Source organism: Acanthochromis polyacanthus, chromosome 23 (genome assembly GCF_021347895.1).
Source record: "Acanthochromis polyacanthus isolate Apoly-LR-REF ecotype Palm Island chromosome 23, KAUST_Apoly_ChrSc, whole genome shotgun sequence".
Lineage (NCBI taxonomy): Eukaryota > Metazoa > Chordata > Actinopteri > Pomacentridae > Acanthochromis > Acanthochromis polyacanthus.
The window spans coordinates 18,511,699-18,528,228 of record NC_067135.1 but is presented as its reverse complement, the minus strand read 5'-3'; the positions used below and the strand labels follow the sequence as shown (position 1 = coordinate 18,528,228).

General features: G+C 40.0%; 2 protein-coding genes across 3 annotated transcripts; one reads left to right on the top strand and one right to left on the bottom strand.

The window, feature by feature from the left end:
• Positions 1–950: 950 nt before the first annotated feature.
• Positions 951–7,905, top strand: LOC110965195 (N-acyl-aromatic-L-amino acid amidohydrolase (carboxylate-forming) B-like). Of its 2 annotated transcripts, none has more exons than XM_051943702.1 (7): positions 951–1,487; positions 2,130–2,381; positions 3,852–4,047; positions 4,145–4,238; positions 4,329–4,436; positions 4,547–4,659; positions 7,412–7,905. In XM_051943702.1, the coding sequence occupies exons 2-7, from the start codon at positions 2,134–2,136 to the stop codon at positions 7,655–7,657; spliced, it is 1,005 nt and encodes a 334-aa protein (XP_051799662.1). In that variant the 5' UTR covers positions 951–1,487; positions 2,130–2,133; the 3' UTR covers positions 7,658–7,905. The 2 variants fall into 2 exon arrangements, with proteins under 2 accessions (XP_051799662.1, XP_051799661.1); XM_051943701.1 differs by having other exon boundaries at positions 951–1,812.
• LOC110965196 (claudin domain-containing protein 1-like) lies at positions 7,693–15,354 on the bottom strand. The gene is given in 9 exon segments (XM_022214135.2): positions 7,693–10,321; positions 12,086–12,223; positions 12,794–12,811; positions 12,814–12,838; positions 12,841–12,896; positions 14,611–14,658; positions 14,661–14,722; positions 14,724–14,747; positions 14,749–15,354. Coding segments are annotated over 9 exon segments (726 nt in total). The 5' UTR covers positions 14,883–15,354; the 3' UTR covers positions 7,693–10,100.
• Between the last annotated feature and the right edge of the window lie 1,176 nt (positions 15,355–16,530).

Here is a 16,530-nt window from a genome sequence, read left to right as displayed (position 1 = left end):
GATAAGATATCTTAACCAGGTTTGTTTTATTGTAATCAGTGGTTGTCAAAGTTTTTTTTCCTATCTCATTTATTACACCGCATGAAGCACATCAAGGCTGGATTTCTTGCCGTGTTTGCTGTAGCTTAGCCTCATCGATGGCGGCAATGGCACCAGAAATCTTTTGCTTCAAGTCAGTAATGTCTCGTATCTTTGTTCAATACACGATATCTTTAACATAACCCCATAGTACATTGGAAATGACCTTTCCTCCACCCTTCTTAAAGGAATTCTGTACAACTGAAATAATTTTCATAATGTGGAATCCACCGACTTATAAATTTTGTATTCATTATTCCCGTAAGTCAGAGCTGTGCTGTAATTTTTTTTTAAATTTTTTATTTATTTATTTATTTTTTAATTTTTAATTAATTTTTTATCTTTAGTTATTTATTTTATTTATTATTATTATTGTTGTTTGTTAAAGACGTTCTGTATTAAAATGTAAAAACTGCAATAAAAATAATGAAAAACAAGACAAAAAAAAACATAACCCCATAGAAAGAAGTCCAAGGGAGTGATATCTGGTGACCGTGGTGGCTAAGGAAATAGCCCATCCCTTCTGATCCACCGGTCTGAGGAGTAGCCATTTTTTAGGGTTTCATTTAACAGCACCTCTTTCACACAATTTCAGTGTGATTACAAACTTTAACAAACACGGATTACAATGAAAGAAATCTGGTTAAGACATCTCATCAGCTGCCTTTGTAATAAATTCTTAAAATTGTTGGACATCTTGTATAATATTAAACCACAGACAGGGAGCATTTACTGCATTATACACCGATGTTTTTGGATTGCATTATTGTGTATGCTGCAGGTGTTTAATGTCTTCATACACTATTAGGTAGTTTAACAAAAGATAATGCATCATTTACTGTAAGATCATCATATGATTGTAGCTTCGCTGTGTGGAATGAATCAAAGAAAAACAAAACAAAAAGGCTTCTCACAAGCTCAGAAGTAGCAGTAAGACTGGGCAAGAACTATAGATGGCAACCATAAATATGGAAGGCAAGCATCGGAAAAATAGATATATTGCAACGATTCCTCCTACTTTCCCTTTGCTTTCACAGTCTGCCGTGTTGTGTTTCGATCTGAAGCTTAAATCTGTGTCTTTAAATCCCCCTGCTGCCTCTCTTGTTATGTTCCCAGCCAGGAGAGCTGCTTCTTCCCCCGTCCACATCACAGGCGCCTCTCCTGCTGTGTCATGCCAGCAGATTTATTTTTAGTCACTTTTCTGAAAGGCACACTGGAACCTACCATCCTATACATGGGGCAGAGAGAAAAAGGGGGAATTGGGGGAAAGCTGGGGAGGGGCTTTACGGTGCAGCTAAACCTCACAGTTGCTGTGACCAAAGGAGGCAACAGACGCACTACATCACACTCAGAACACACCCTGACGGCGGTATAGTGTGGTACAGTGGACAAGAGGTGGTTGAGAGACGGTGAGAGTTTGCATAACAGGCTGCAAAGGCTTGTTCAAAGGGACGGATGGGAATGCTGAGTCAGTGAAACTGCATGAAAGCCTGGGAGAGGGTAGAAGAGGGTAAACGGCAGGGGGAGAGGGAGGAGAGAGGTAGCAGCCAGGGTAGATGGGGTAAGATGTGCTGTATGATAGTCACTTGTTCCATCTCTTATTTGTAAATGTGGCGCTGGCAGTTCATCCTTATTGACCACAAGAGACTTTAATCTGCTGATATAAGGGGGAAGTTGGTTTTTTTTTAGTTGGAACTGTCCCTTTGTAGGTTTCAGCAAGCAAGATAAAGCGAGGTAAGGTTTCACGAATCAATATCTCTGCTTTGTGTTGCAGTGTTGTACATGATAAACCCAGTGACATGAGCAGCAGTGTAACTGATACCGCCCACTCAGGGAAACAAACCGAGGGAAATCTGATTTATAGCCTGACATTGTTGGACACTGATGCATACCGAATAAACAAAGAGAGACCAAAAATAGGGAAGATGCCGCTAGTTCTGTGCATCTCTAACCATCTCCATTATAATACAAGCACTGCGCTGTACGTTCGGTGCATGCACCTTTAATTTCTGGCACTTTTCCCTGCTGTATCTATCCCTGTTTGCTCTCAGTCAAATGGAGGTAGACGAGCTGATGTGTTTACCGAGGTTGCCCAGGGTGGCTGTGTGTGGCGGTACCCATGGCAACGAGCTGTCTGGAGTGTACTTGGTGAGAGAGCTGCTGAAAGTGGAGAAGAAAGCGGTGGAAGAGGAGGAAGAGCCCGTGTCGGTGATGATAGTGCTGTCAAACCCACGGGCCACGCAGCAGTGCCACAGATACGTTGACACCGACCTGAACCGCTGCTTCACCCACGCCACCCTCAAGTAAGGCCCTGATGACTTTCTTCACCAACTTTATATTACACCACAATGGAGCTGTCAGACATGTTTTAGATGTGGTACAGAGGAGGGATTGTTTTTACATTGCACCTGGTCATGAAGAAGCTTAGTACTTACTGATGCATCTTTAGTGATATTATGGCAAAACTTGCAGGATTTGCCTTCCCATTGGACCCACAAATTTGCCTACTGGGGAACTTTACAACCATTAAAGCACATTTTAAGAACTCCCAAAGGAGACTTTTTCTCCACCAAGGAACATAGCAGAGTTTTGTGGCGACTGGCGTACGTTTGTCTGTCTGTCTGTCTGTCTGTTAGCAACATTACTCAAAAACGGATTAAAGGATTTGGATGAAATTTTCAGGGAAGGTCAGAAATGACACAAGGACCACCTTATTGATTTTGGTAGTGATGTGGCTTATAGTCTGGATTCACAGATTTGTAAAAGATTTCTGTATCATTGCGAGATAGCGGCACAGCAGCACTGTAACTATGACAACAAGTGAACACTACATCAGCTGTCTGTTGATGATCACATGATCGCGATCCTCCTGCAAATCGGCCGCTGCGGACTTATCAGGACTTATCCATTGGAAATCATACGATGGAGCAGTCTTGGCGGAGTACGGCGCTCTCTGAGTGCTTTTCGTGTTCGAAATAGCTTTGTGCACTGCCAGGAAGTGTATAGCGATGACATGGAAGTCTAACTCATGTCTCCCTGTAGCTAGATGGTTAATGGAAATGGAAACAGCTCCATCTCACTTGCAAAGATTACTTTTTCTACTTTGAGAAGCGAATGCAATATCTTTCGGAGATTTGGCAGCCCTGCTTGATCTACATTGAGACTTTGCCAACAATTTTATCAGATTTAGGATAAAAATGATACCAATTTGGTATGACACGGCCTCTATAAGCCAGGATTATTTACACCACCTCGTACTTTATGTTCTATTTATTCTTTTGTTTTTATCGTTTACATTACTTTGACTATTACAGTCCTGGCCGAAATTATTGGCACCCATGGAATTTTTCACGAAAATGCACCATTTCTAACAGAAAATATAAATGTTGTTGGTATACATGTGTTTATTTCCTTGATATGCATTGGAAAATCACAAGGAAGCAAAAGAAAAAAGCCATAATTGACCTAATTTTACACAAAATGAGCCATGCATACCAAAAACATTTGTAATTGCAACAATTTCTGGGAGAAATGGTGTAATTTCTGTAAAAATCCAGAGGTGCCAATAATTTCAGCTCAGTGCTGTACGTATTTGCTTTGAGCTAGGTTCTCTTTGTACAGGGGGTGGGGGGTGTTCTGTATTCTGTATTTGGTGTATGTTCTGTTAAATTAAAAAAAATGAAAAAAAACCCCATTAGGGCACTGATAGAGAGATGATGTTGCCCATATCACACTTCTGATAGTGATAAGATTCCACTTTCTCTGCCTTCCAGCGGTCCCATATCAGACACAGACCCCTACGAGATCATTAGGTCGCGAGAGCTCAACGCCTTGCTGGGTCCCAAAGGCAGTCGGCAGGCGGTGGATCTCGTCTGTGACCTCCATAACACCACTGCCAACATGGGCATGTGCTTCATTACATACTCGGACTGCGACTGGATCTGCCTGCACATATTCAGACACCTACAGGCAAGTAAAAGTGCTTTTTTTTTTTGCATCCTCATTTAAAATGATGTCACTCTGTACGTTTGGTTACACAAAGAAAGTGACTATCTGACTTTTTCAGAAGGAGATACCAGACATACCAATGAGGTTCATCCATTTTGATGTCTCCAATAAAGAATCATATTCCCTTGATTCAGTAGGAAAGCATGGCTTTGGTAAGTTCTTCATTTTTTACCAGTTTATCAAAGGGATCAGAGTTTTTGGACAATGCGACATATTTGCGATCTTAAATCCATTTTCTGCAGCCATGGAGATCGGCCCTCAGCCCCATGGTGTAGTCAGATCCAACATCTACACAGCAATGAAGGGTGGCGTGCAGCACATGCTTGATTGGGTCCGTTTATTTAACTCAGGTACAGACTACTCACTGAATATGTTTTTGTTTTGCCACACAGCTCAGAAATGCCAGTAGTCTTGAAAGCCATTTGCGTCGTATGAGCCGCTGTTTTGCTTTTATCATCAGGTGCAATATTTAGAGGAGGGTTTGTGGATGTGTTCACCATGGTTAAACACATCGACTACCCGAGAGACAGTGTGACTCACAACATCACAGCAGCCATTCATCCTCACCTCCAGGTACGGCCTGAGATGTATTTCTACCTTCAGTGTTTAAAGACTGAACCCAGCTGTGTTGAATTATGAAAAACAAATGCCCTTATCCTTAAAGAATAGAATCAGCCGTTGTTAAAAATGCACTGTTTATCTTGTATGTTGCCTCTGCTTAGAAACATTTATGTTACTTTGTTATCCAGTCTTAGGTTCTAGACCATGTTACACAGGGTGAAGCCTTAACTAAAATAGCTTCATACCAGAGGGCAATCATGAAGCTGAATTTCCAGAAAGCTCTGAGTTTTAATGTGGTTGCTGATATTTTCAGAATCAGTGGATGCCTTGAAAGTTGCATTTTCTGTGGATATATTCTTTTATTTTTTTTATTTTTTGCAGTTATTTTATGGCCTTTTGTTGGCTTTATTAGACAGGTTAGTCGAGAGGCAGACAGGAAAGTAGGGAGGAGAATAGGGGAGAGACCTACCACAAAGAGCCATGAACTGGAATCAAGCCCAGGCCACTGCGTCGGGAACTATAGCTCCTGTTTATGGGTCACCCACTCAACCAGTTGAAGTATCTGGGCACCCATGTGGATATAATTTATCCATCCATTTTCTATACTATACATCCATACACACATATCCTCAATAGAGTCATGGCGGGGCTGGAGTTTATCCCAGATGACTTGTGGTGAAGGCAGGAGACGCCCTGGGCAGGTCACCAGTCTATCGCAGAGCAACATATGGAGGCAAACAATCACACTCACGTTCACATCTGCAGTACATTTGGAATCACTAGTTAACCTCAGCGTGTTGCTGGACTGTCGGAGGAAGCCAGAGTACCTGGAGTAAACCCATGCATGCACAGAGAGAACATGCAAACTCCATGCAAAAAGATCCCGGGAAGGCGGGGAACAAACTGGGGATCTTCCAGCTGCAAGACCAAAGTGCTAACCACCAGGCCACTGTGCAGCCCGGATATATTCTGATTTTAGTCATACAGTTTTTTTCATATCATAATGGAAGAGAAAATGTAGGCTTCTTTTTATCATACCATAGAATTTCGTGCATTTGCTTCCTTGCTCACCAGCTTGCTAAATAGTGTTCCTTGGAGGCTTCTCAACGCTGGGAGTCATTATCTGTCGCTCCCTGACATCGGGTCACGGTGGAAGCAGGCATAACAGGGCATTCCAGGCGTAAAATCCTGCTGTTCCAACTGAGGGATTCCAAGGTGTTCCTGAGATGTGCAATCCCCACAGAAAGTTCTGGGTCTTCACTGGGGTCTTCTCCCAGTTGGACGTTCCCAGAAATCCTCCAAAGAATAGTGTCCGGGAGGCATCTAAACCACCTCAGTTGTCTCTTGTTGATGCAGAGGAGCAGCTCCCTCTAGATATCTGAGCTCCTCAACATGTCTTCAGGGGTTAGTCTAGTCACTTTGCAGAGGAAATCCATTTCTACAACCACACCATCACCTCATGATAATGGGTAACTGCTGGAGTGGAGAATGACTACTAAATCAAGAGTTGCTGTAATACTTCACATATGCTACTGTTCAAATGCTTGGGGTCAACCAGACAGTTGCATGTTTTCCATGAAAACTTACACTTTTATTCATGTGCTAACATCCATCCATCCATCCATCCATCCATCCATTTTCTATACACCGCTTTATCTTCACTAGGGTCGCGGGGGGTGCTGGTGCCTATAATATGCTAACATAATTGCACAAAGGTTTTCTAATCATCAATTAGCCTTTCAACACCATTAGCTAACACAATGTAGCATGAGAACACAGGAGTGATGGTTTCTGGAAATGTTCCTCTGTACCCCTATGGAGATATTCCATTAAAAGCATTAGCAATGTCTAGACTGTTTTTGATTCATTTAAGCTTGGTGTCGGCCTGTGGGTCAAATTGACCCATTTCAAAGTTTGAAAATGTGGAAAAAAATAAATTTTCACAGTGAAAATTTCCACATTTTTGGGAAATTTCTGTATGTTTTTTGATGGAAAAAAATGTCAAAAAAAATTGTATTAAAGAAAATATTAGAACTTTTACTGATATACATGTAATCACTTTAGATATTTTTAGGATTTTTTCGGAAGATTTTTATAAATTTTTTGAAAATATTTACAATTTTTATTTTATTATTTTGTTTTATTTTTTCTCACCAAATCTGAGGATTTTTTTTTTTTAAATAAAACTTTTAAGGAATTTTTTTGGAACTTTCTTCCCGAAGGTTTTGCAATTTTTTATAAATTTGGGGAATTGTTTTGTGAATTTTTAGATTTTTTTTCAGACAAGGGAACAATATTTTTTGTGCCTGTAAATGAGGACAACAGGAGGGTTAATGTTGTCTTCATTGGGGGGGGAAAAGGACATTTCTAAGTGACCCCAAACTTTTGAACAGTAGTGTAAGTATTTTACTGTTGCAATAGGTCACAGTGGAACTTATTTGAACATCTTTCATCTTGTTGGCTAGTTTTTGTTTTTTTTTAAAAATATTGTAGAAAATGATCTCATGTCATGCTGTATTTGAGTGTCCAGTGGAGTGGATTACTTTTCTTGTTAACGTTTCTGTCAGATAAATGAAGGTGCTTGTAGCCTCAAGTGAAATATGTGCATTTCAAAATAACAAGTACAAAACTTTAAGTTGCATGCAAGAACAGCATGCACACACATTTCTAAGTGACCCCAAACTTTTAAACGGCCGTGTATATTGTAAAAGCCTGTTGTTGTTGCCCATTATCAGTGGACCTAATTGTCAAATTTTCCCAACAGGACCGAGATTTCTGCCTCCTCCACCCTGACGACCCACTGTTCCAGACGTTCTCAGGTGAAACGCTGAGGTATAAAGGCAAAGAACCTCTTTATCCTTTCTTCATCAATGAATGTGCTTACTATGAGAAGGGCATTGCTCTGTCCCTGGCGAGAAAGAGGCGCGTGATGATTCCTTCAATCCGAGTGGAGACAGAGCAGGAGCAACAAGCTAATCATCAGCAATATTCATCAGAGGACGAGAACTGAAGATGTTTGGACATGAGACTGGTGTGACTCTGAAATAAATTTTTAGGAAAACCTTTATTGAAATGAAAGCATGTGTACGCTTGCATATACTTGCACACAAGTGTACAGTTTGTAACTTTTCACAACTGGAGAAAGAACAACGTTTTCACTTTAGATTCACAAATGCCATACATTATGCTACAATGCATTCAGGGATTTCTTGTATTTAAAGGCTGAATGTGTGAAATACAGTCTTATTTACCATGAGACCACAAATAGTGCATTATTTCACAGACATTCATTAATTTCATGAACCCTTCGGAGCGGTGTTCCTCTATATTTATTCAGACATATAACATGGTTTCTGGGTCATAATGATGCTGTTTTCCAAATGTATTTAAATACTTGAACATTTACATTGTCAAAAAATAGAAATTCACCACCAATCACTGCAACAATATTGAGCATACGTTTAAAATAATTTGAAGTGCAAAGATATACTTGTAGACTATTATAATATGGCCTTTAAAGTACATTCATAATGCCAAAGAGGGGGAAACAATTTTCCTTAAATCATGTTAAAGTAGTTCATGTGTATGTTTTTTCCCATAAGGGTGGTAACAAAGAAATGAATAAATAAGCCAAGGAACAAATATAAATTTAAAAAAATGAAACGCAAACATCAAATAATAAGCAAAACTCACAAAAAGTGTATGGGGTTAACACAATTGTTAAATTAGCACTATTACGTTGAGTAAATGACTTTTTTTTAAAAGATCTACAAAATCCAAATAGTAAAAAATATGTATGAAAAGAGCAAAGAAAACAATACAATGGGTAAACAAATCAGAAACATATCACTGCCATAAATAAATACGTTACTTAAGTAAAAAAAAAAGAAACACTAGACATTTAATTCTTTTGTAATAACAGAAATATGAACACAGTAACTGCCTAACTCACTGTACACCTCACTAATGCAACATTCTCTGACAATGTTTCAAAGCAGTTGAAGTTAAACACTTAAAGCAAACCCCTGTCGACAGAATTATCTTAGCATTTTTGTACTTTGCTGCAGAAACATAGTCAGGCTGTTTTGTCACCACATCCAGCTGTGATTCCGGGTGCAATCAGAAGCAAATCAGACTTGAAAAATCCAACCGTTAGCATGTAGCTAATATGTCTACTGATCTCTATAGTGTCTTGTTTTTAATAGCGGTTGGAGACTACACAAGACGCATGTTGATTCACATTAATCAATCCATGATTTTAGACACATCTGTCTTTATAAATATGAGTTTTCCCTGAGTTTTTTTTTTTTAGTAGTTTCAACAATTTAATTGATTGTTCTTCTAATTGTGAGGAGCTGTGTTTTTGGACGGAGCATCTTTTAGATTAGTGAAACCCCACGCCACCATTTTTTGTCTAAACATACAAGACGAACAAACTTGGCTCATCATCTGGTCAACAATTTGTAGAAGTGTGATGCATCTGCTGTCAGTAGAGGGAACAATAAGAAGGCAGCAACATCCCATAATGATGCACACTACCGTTCAAAAGTTTGGGGTCACCCTGAAAATTTCACACTTTTATTCATGTGCTAACATAATTGCAACAAGGGTTTTCTAATCATCAGTTAGCCTTTCAACACCATTAGCTAACACAATGTAGCATTAGAACACAGGAGTGATGGTTGCTGGAAATGTTCCTCTGTACCCCTATGGAGATATTCCATTAAAGATCAGCTGTTTCCAGCTAGAATAGTCATTCACCACATAGACTGTATTTCTATTTCATTTAATGTTATCTTCACTGAAAAAAAGGCTGCTTGTCTTTCAAAAATAAGGACATTTCTAAGTGACCCCAAACTTTTCAACAGCAGTGTATGAAAGTAAAAAGCTGTACAGAGATAAAACTGAAAGCAAGCCCATGAAATGTCAAACATTGCACAAGAAAACTGTGCCTGCATAACCATGAAAAGCCCATCAGACACAAATCAAAGCTGAACTAAGACTTGTGCTTAATGTCCGCAGTTAACCTAGCGAGTATAATCGTATCAGTGACTCAAGAAACACTGAAAATAAACTGCAATTTAACCACCAGTTGTATTTAGCCACTGTGTGTACACTGTGTATTCAGAATCTTGACTGAATTTGTATGTAGCATGAAACTGTGACAAGGTTGATGCTTTGCTGTTGGAGTTAAGGTAGTATAAACCAAACTTATGCTATACTATACTAATCTTTGCGGTTGACCTTCTAAAACCAATTCGATAACCACCAGCGAGATAAAAATCTAATCTTTTAATGCAGCAGATAGGGTCATTATTAGAGAGTATATGCATTTTAATCCATTGGATTAACCCACAACTTCTTCCTCTGAGATCATTAAGAAAATCTACCTTGGGTGTCAGAGAGGGGTGTGAATTATGAACAGGGTTTGAGATCCAGAGCTGAACCTCAGTCTACGCCACGCGGTAGGCGGTCATGCGGTAGTAGTTCTGACTATGACTGCGCGCCGCCCACACCAGCAAGGCGGCGGCCATCATGTGGAGAGGCGAGGAAATAAGAGCCAGGTAAAGGGACCAGCCCAGAGAGCCATCCACCTTGTCAGGAAGCATTGACACCCTGTGCAGCAGATCCATCCCCGCCAGATAGCAGCACACTGTAGCTAAAGTGCAGAGGCCTGCAGGGAACAGAATAAGCAGGAGACTTTGTTCTTTAATACAGCCAACACAAATCATCCTGATATATTTTGCAGTAATAGCACATTTTTCATTTGACTTCTTACTGCAGGTGAAGCAGATATTCCTAATAACACTGATAATGTGTCTGCTTTGTTCAACTGTCCCACTAAGTGATGACAATGTGACAACGAGCCAGCATGCACGACACCCTAAAAAGACCCTAAAAATAATGCAGCTGAATGGAAATAAGTCATTGTTAATTTCATATTTACAGTTGTGCTTCTGACTTGCAATTTACTGTTGAGTTTTTGTAAACAATTATTTAAAAAGTTCTTAGCATGCTTCAGACAATCAATTACTGTCCCCATTAGCTGTTATATGTATGTTTATCATGGCGTTGTTAACAGTCTTTACATGTGTATTAGCTGGTTTTCTTTTGCACAGCAGTGTGATCCATCTCTGTTTGGTCTTAACTGATTTATTACGTGGTATTATATTGATGGATTATTTACAAGAGAACCCAAACAGTTCTGTTTTAAACATTTTTTGAAGGAATTGAATTATTGAACATGCTTTTCGTTGCTCATATTACTTTTACAGACTTGGATTCAAACTTATGACTCAGATAAAATACAACAATAGCTGGGGCGTAATTTCAAACTCAAGCCACGGTGACATATCTCTTAGTTTTCAGATGTAGATTTGCAGATTCCTCAAGCAAAGACTGTATAAAAGAAGCGGTTGAAGCTGACAGGTCTCAAACGTAAAGTCTAAAACTTGCATTACTTCTAATGGCCAGCAGTGGGTGACTCCTTGAGTTGCAAAGAGAACTTTGATCATATAAAAGTCTACAGGAAAATATTTTTATTTCTCCCTTGATTTATCACATTCGTAAACATTTTCCTAATGACTGGTTTAAACTGTAACTGTCAAGGCTTTTCAATACAAGATGGTGCCCATTTTGTAAATTATTGCCTCATTTAAAGTCACAGAAACAACAAAGCAGGGTTTTAGGGTGTGGCTACCTCGTGACTGACAAATCCCTGTCACTCAGGATAGACAGGTCACTGTGGGACTGATAGATAGCAATATGTATCCATGGCACTGTGCTCATTTAAACAGTACTGAACTTGTTTTTGGGTGCTGTCTGTGATTTTGTCTGAAGAACGTTGACCGTTTCAATGTGTTTTCAGTTTGTGAAATGTGTTAATGTTTACATTCTGGTTGCCTAAAAATGTCCTGTTCAGGCTTTGATTGAGCTAAAAGACATGCTGAGGATTCGGTTGTTCATTTTTTTCCACGAGTCTGACTCATTAAAGATTGGCTGTGGGTAAAAGCCCGTTAATGTCCGTGCACTAAATGTGGCCTTCTTCTTCCCTTATGCTGTCTATGTGTTATGGGGAATAACAACAAGCTCCAAGCTAGCAATCTACCTCAGTGACAATATCAAGTGTTGCTGAGGAGCTGAGTCATGCAATAAAGCAGCTCTACTAGTGTTGTGGTTTCCTTTAGTGAATTGGCCATTTTAATGGCAGTGCTCGTGATAACTGTGATGGGTTTAAAAAATACAAACAAGACAAGACATTCTTTGCCCGAATTAGATGCAGCTAAACTCTGGCTACAATCCCAGTTAACTTTTATTATGGATGCACCTTGCTAACCATTGACTCTTATCAAGCAGTGACGGGCTGATATCACATTGGCTATGTCCACTCATTTGACGCAATCTATTCTTGTGAGTATTGCAGTTGAATTAGTCTTACCAGCCAGCAGGTGAAGCACGCCTATCCCTAGAGTAGGCGTGAGGCTTCGACAGAGACAGGCACAGAACCCAGTCAGGCCTGCCAACACCACCAGGCCCAGTGACACCAGTGGAAGCAGAAACTGGCATCTCCACAGGTCTATATATACACACAAGAAGCTATATGTTCAGAGGCATGTCAATAAAATGGGCTTTTATTTAATTGTTACTTTCTTATGCATGGTAGAGGATGGTGCCCTGACTGGGGCTATTGCATTAAGAAATAATCACACATAAAGAATGCACTGCATAGAGAAGAGACTGATTCTGTTGCCAACTTTCTTACAGCTAAATGCAGTTTATATACATTACCGTTCAAAAGTTTGAGGTCACTTAGAAACGTCCTTATTTTTTAAAAGACAAACTGTCTATACATTGTTGATGTGGGAAACGATGATTATTCTAGCTGGAAACGTCTGATTTTTAATGGAACATCTCCATAGTTGTACAGAGGAACATTTCCAGCAACCATCACTCCTGTGTTCTAATGCTACATTGTGCTAGCTAATGGAGTTGAAAGGCTAACTGATGATTAGAAAACCCTTGTGGAATTATGTTAGCAAATGAATCAACGTGTGAGTTTTCATGGAAAACATGAAATTGTCTGGGTGACCCCAAACTTTTGAATGATAGTGTATATTTAAAGGGACAATCTTGTGGCTGGACTTACAAGTGCGGAGCATATCCTCCCACTGTTGTGGTTCCCTGGTTCTTTTGTACTTGGGGAGTGAACTGCTGAGGTAGATTAAAATTTCGACACTCCAACTTCACATCTGAAAGAGGTCAGTTCAATTACCATTATTGAAGCACCTCATACACAATTTACTAGAAGTCACATATAAATTAATGCACTTTTATTTCAGATACTTTTCAGATGTCAATGGGTTATTCCATCTTAAATCCCTAAATTTAAAAATAAAAGTTCACACCCTGACCATCTCATAGTTGTCTGATTTTTTTTCTGGACAGATGTATGTTAGTAAAATCTGGAATTATAGGTAGCATTAGCTTTTGTGTGGGTAACATAATACGTGGTGCACTGATGTTCACATTAAGCATCATGTCCATGTTATTACTCCGCCAAGGGAACGCGGAGGAGTTATGTGACGATTGGCACATAACTCCGGTAGTGGCATATCATGGGTTGTATCTTCCCTTAAAACTCCTGGTCTTTCACAAGATACAAAGTGTTTTGTTATAATTTGTTAAACTCTTGATAATCCTTCCATAGTGTGCTAATACATACAGCTGGATATCTTTGTGTAAACAGTAAAAAGGAGGCTTGTGAATGTATTTCTTTTTATTTAAGACGCAGAGATTTATTGTATACTGTCAAAATGTTACATCAGTATACTTCAAAGCCCTTCTTTTGATTTCCTCAGACCAGTAAAATTATGGGAATGTGATTTAGCAAGGCAAAGAATCTCTTTGGAAACGAGGGTCATTTAAGAATCGGAGGACATTTGGGTTTCAAAATTTTTGAAAAATAAACCTTCTCTTTTACAATTTTCTGCTTCATATTCATCAGTAATAGGTAATAAACTATCAAAGGCTTGAATGGCTCAGCTTACACATCAGTGGTAAAATTTTTACTCCATGTTTTATTTGTTGTTTGCTAACCCTACTCTAATCACAGTAACAGGGTTGCTAATTCATGCTAATGTTAGCTTTTCTCAGGAGTAGAAGCTAGACCAAGAGGACAAACTTACTGATGGAAAAAGTCAAGAATTTATCTTTTCCTGACAATATGAGATAAAGTGAGACATTCAATCAAGGCTGACAATGTGATGAAAATATGAAAAACAGAAGAGAGGCCATAGTTTTGCTCTACCCATTCTTAGGAAAAAAACTGTTTGACGATGTTAATTTTAGCATATCATGTGATTCACTGTTTCCTTCTTTTACCAGCTAAAAGGTTATGCTAAGAGGGTTGCTGTGGGAAACAGATTCCAAGCATAATAAATATTATTTAAAATATCATGCTCATTTAAAAAAAATCCCACAATTACAAGAGAGATTTAATGAGATTTCAATTTCATCAGTTTATATTCAATTTGGTCATCTTTGGGGTGGACAAGAGAAAAGGGGGTCGACGAGTATTTTAAAAAATATTTTAAACTCTTTTTAGATTTGGAGGACAATTAAATTACACAACAACATGTTTTAGTATTTTGCACATGGATTACTTGAAATTTGATGAGTGGGATGTAAAAATGTCCTCCAGTTCTGGTAATATCATACACTGATATCTGGTGTATACAAAGGAATACGTGAGTGTATTTTAAGACAAAATGTCACATCAATATACTTCTTTTGGTTTCCTCGGACTAGTAAATTATGTGAATGTGAAAGAATCGCAAAGGAAACGTGACTATAGTGGACATAAGGAGCCTCTAACATGGGTCACCCCTACAGTAAACTTCAGGACATGGAGTGATGCCTCAGTTATCCATCTGCGTGGGTGCAGGTGTTGGGTAATGATAATACCTGGATCCTTGTACCAGGGAGCGTTGGCGGGGACCAGCACACAGCCACCAGGCCCACGGTCCCGTTGAGGCGGAACAGTGTGTCGCTGTAGGTCTTCTCATCGAACTCTCCGACTGAACTCGTCGTACAAGGCGCGCGGAGATGTTGCCCTCCCCGCGCACCGTGGGGCTGCTGTACTGGTACCAGTGCTGCGTCCCCACCGCCACCGACAGATCCAGGATGCTCAGCACGCAGGCGATGACCAGAGCTGTGGCGTAGCGGTTGTCAACCATTGTTCACCGAGACAGACACGTCCAGAGGGATTAAGTTGATGCCAGTGGGTCCACAACAGTCGCGCATGAATTATTATGTTTTTACTCAATCTGCGTTGCTTCCTCACACCCACTACCCTAGTCTCTTCTCATGGTTGTCTGAAGAAGATGCTTTCAGCTAACAGCCAGACGTATTTCACTGATTAATACTCATCTTCAGTGCAGGACTAACGGCTCCTGCAGCCCGGCTTGGATGCGCCATCTGTTCCCTTGTCCCACCCAATGGCTGGTGGCCCGACACGGCGACGCGCTGTCACAGCTCCAGACCGCAGCAACGATCCTCCTCAGTGGCTCAAACCGAACAGGCTGAGATTTGTCGGGGGGGGGGCAACGGCAGACCTGTAAAATGCAAATTACAGTTGAAATTGTGTGTTTTGAATAGGAGGCTGACGCCGGCTGAGCGGAGCTGTAAATACACTAATCCCTGCTTTCTCTTCCATCAGCACAAATCCTCAGCCTGCTTTGTCCTTATTCCACACTGAAGCTGGCAGCATCCTCACAAAATGCTCAGGGATCTAGTAACCAATCAGCTGCACAGTATTTATTTTAGTTTATTTTATGCTCTTTGGTCTAGTTCCCATCAAATCCGAACACAATGCTGACTTTAGACTTCCCTGTGGGGAAATTCTTTTTTTCCACAGTACCATTCCATTTGATTTACATTGACAGGACAGTGCAAAGACACACATTCTACAAAAACACACATTCTGCAAAAACACTGCTCAACATACAGTCATGAAGGAAAGCACTGGCACCCGTGGAATTTTTCCAGAAATTACACCATTTCTCCAAGAAGTTGCTTCAATCAATTACAAATGTTTTTTGGTATATACATGTTTATTTCCTTGATGTGCATTGGAAAAACACAAAAAAAGCAGAAGAAAAAAGCCAAAATTTGCAGAATTTCACGCAAAACCTCCCGCTGCATCAGCAGAGGGGAAAAAAGATCTGGGCATACAGCACACACCCTGTTCAGCCTGCTGCCATCAGGGAAGAGACTGAGATCCTCAAAATGCAGGACAAACAGGCTTAGGAACATCTTCTACCCATGGTCCATCAGACTCCTGGACTTCGAACGCCTGCCTACCTGAACGCACATTGTCACTTTTCGCTACTTTCGTGCAATTTCCTAGATGTGCAATTTCCTGACATAATTATTCTATTTACTGGTTCTTATTCCATCTCTCATATTGTATATATCTGGCCTCCTTTGCAGTTGTTTTCATTTTTAATATTGTTTTGTTATATAGGTGCATTTGATTTTATTACTTAATGTTTATATTTTATGTCTTATTGCTTGTTGTTGTGCACCGTCCAGCGGAAGCTATTTATATTTTCATCATGCGATTGTAGTCACTTCCGCCGTCCTTAGAGCAGGCATGGGCACACTACGGCCCCGGGCCACATACGGCCCGTTGGGCTTTTCAATCCTTCCCCTGCAGTACCCGTCGTTTCTGTTGACACCACTAGATGGCGCGCTCCAGACACAAGTAACCTTTGTTGGTTTATTTTCTCTTCTTCTACTTTGCAGCTGCATTGAGCCCTGCCGTAACAATGAATGGATTAAAGAAAAGAAAAGTCGACAGTGAGTGTTGAGTGTTTCAGAAGG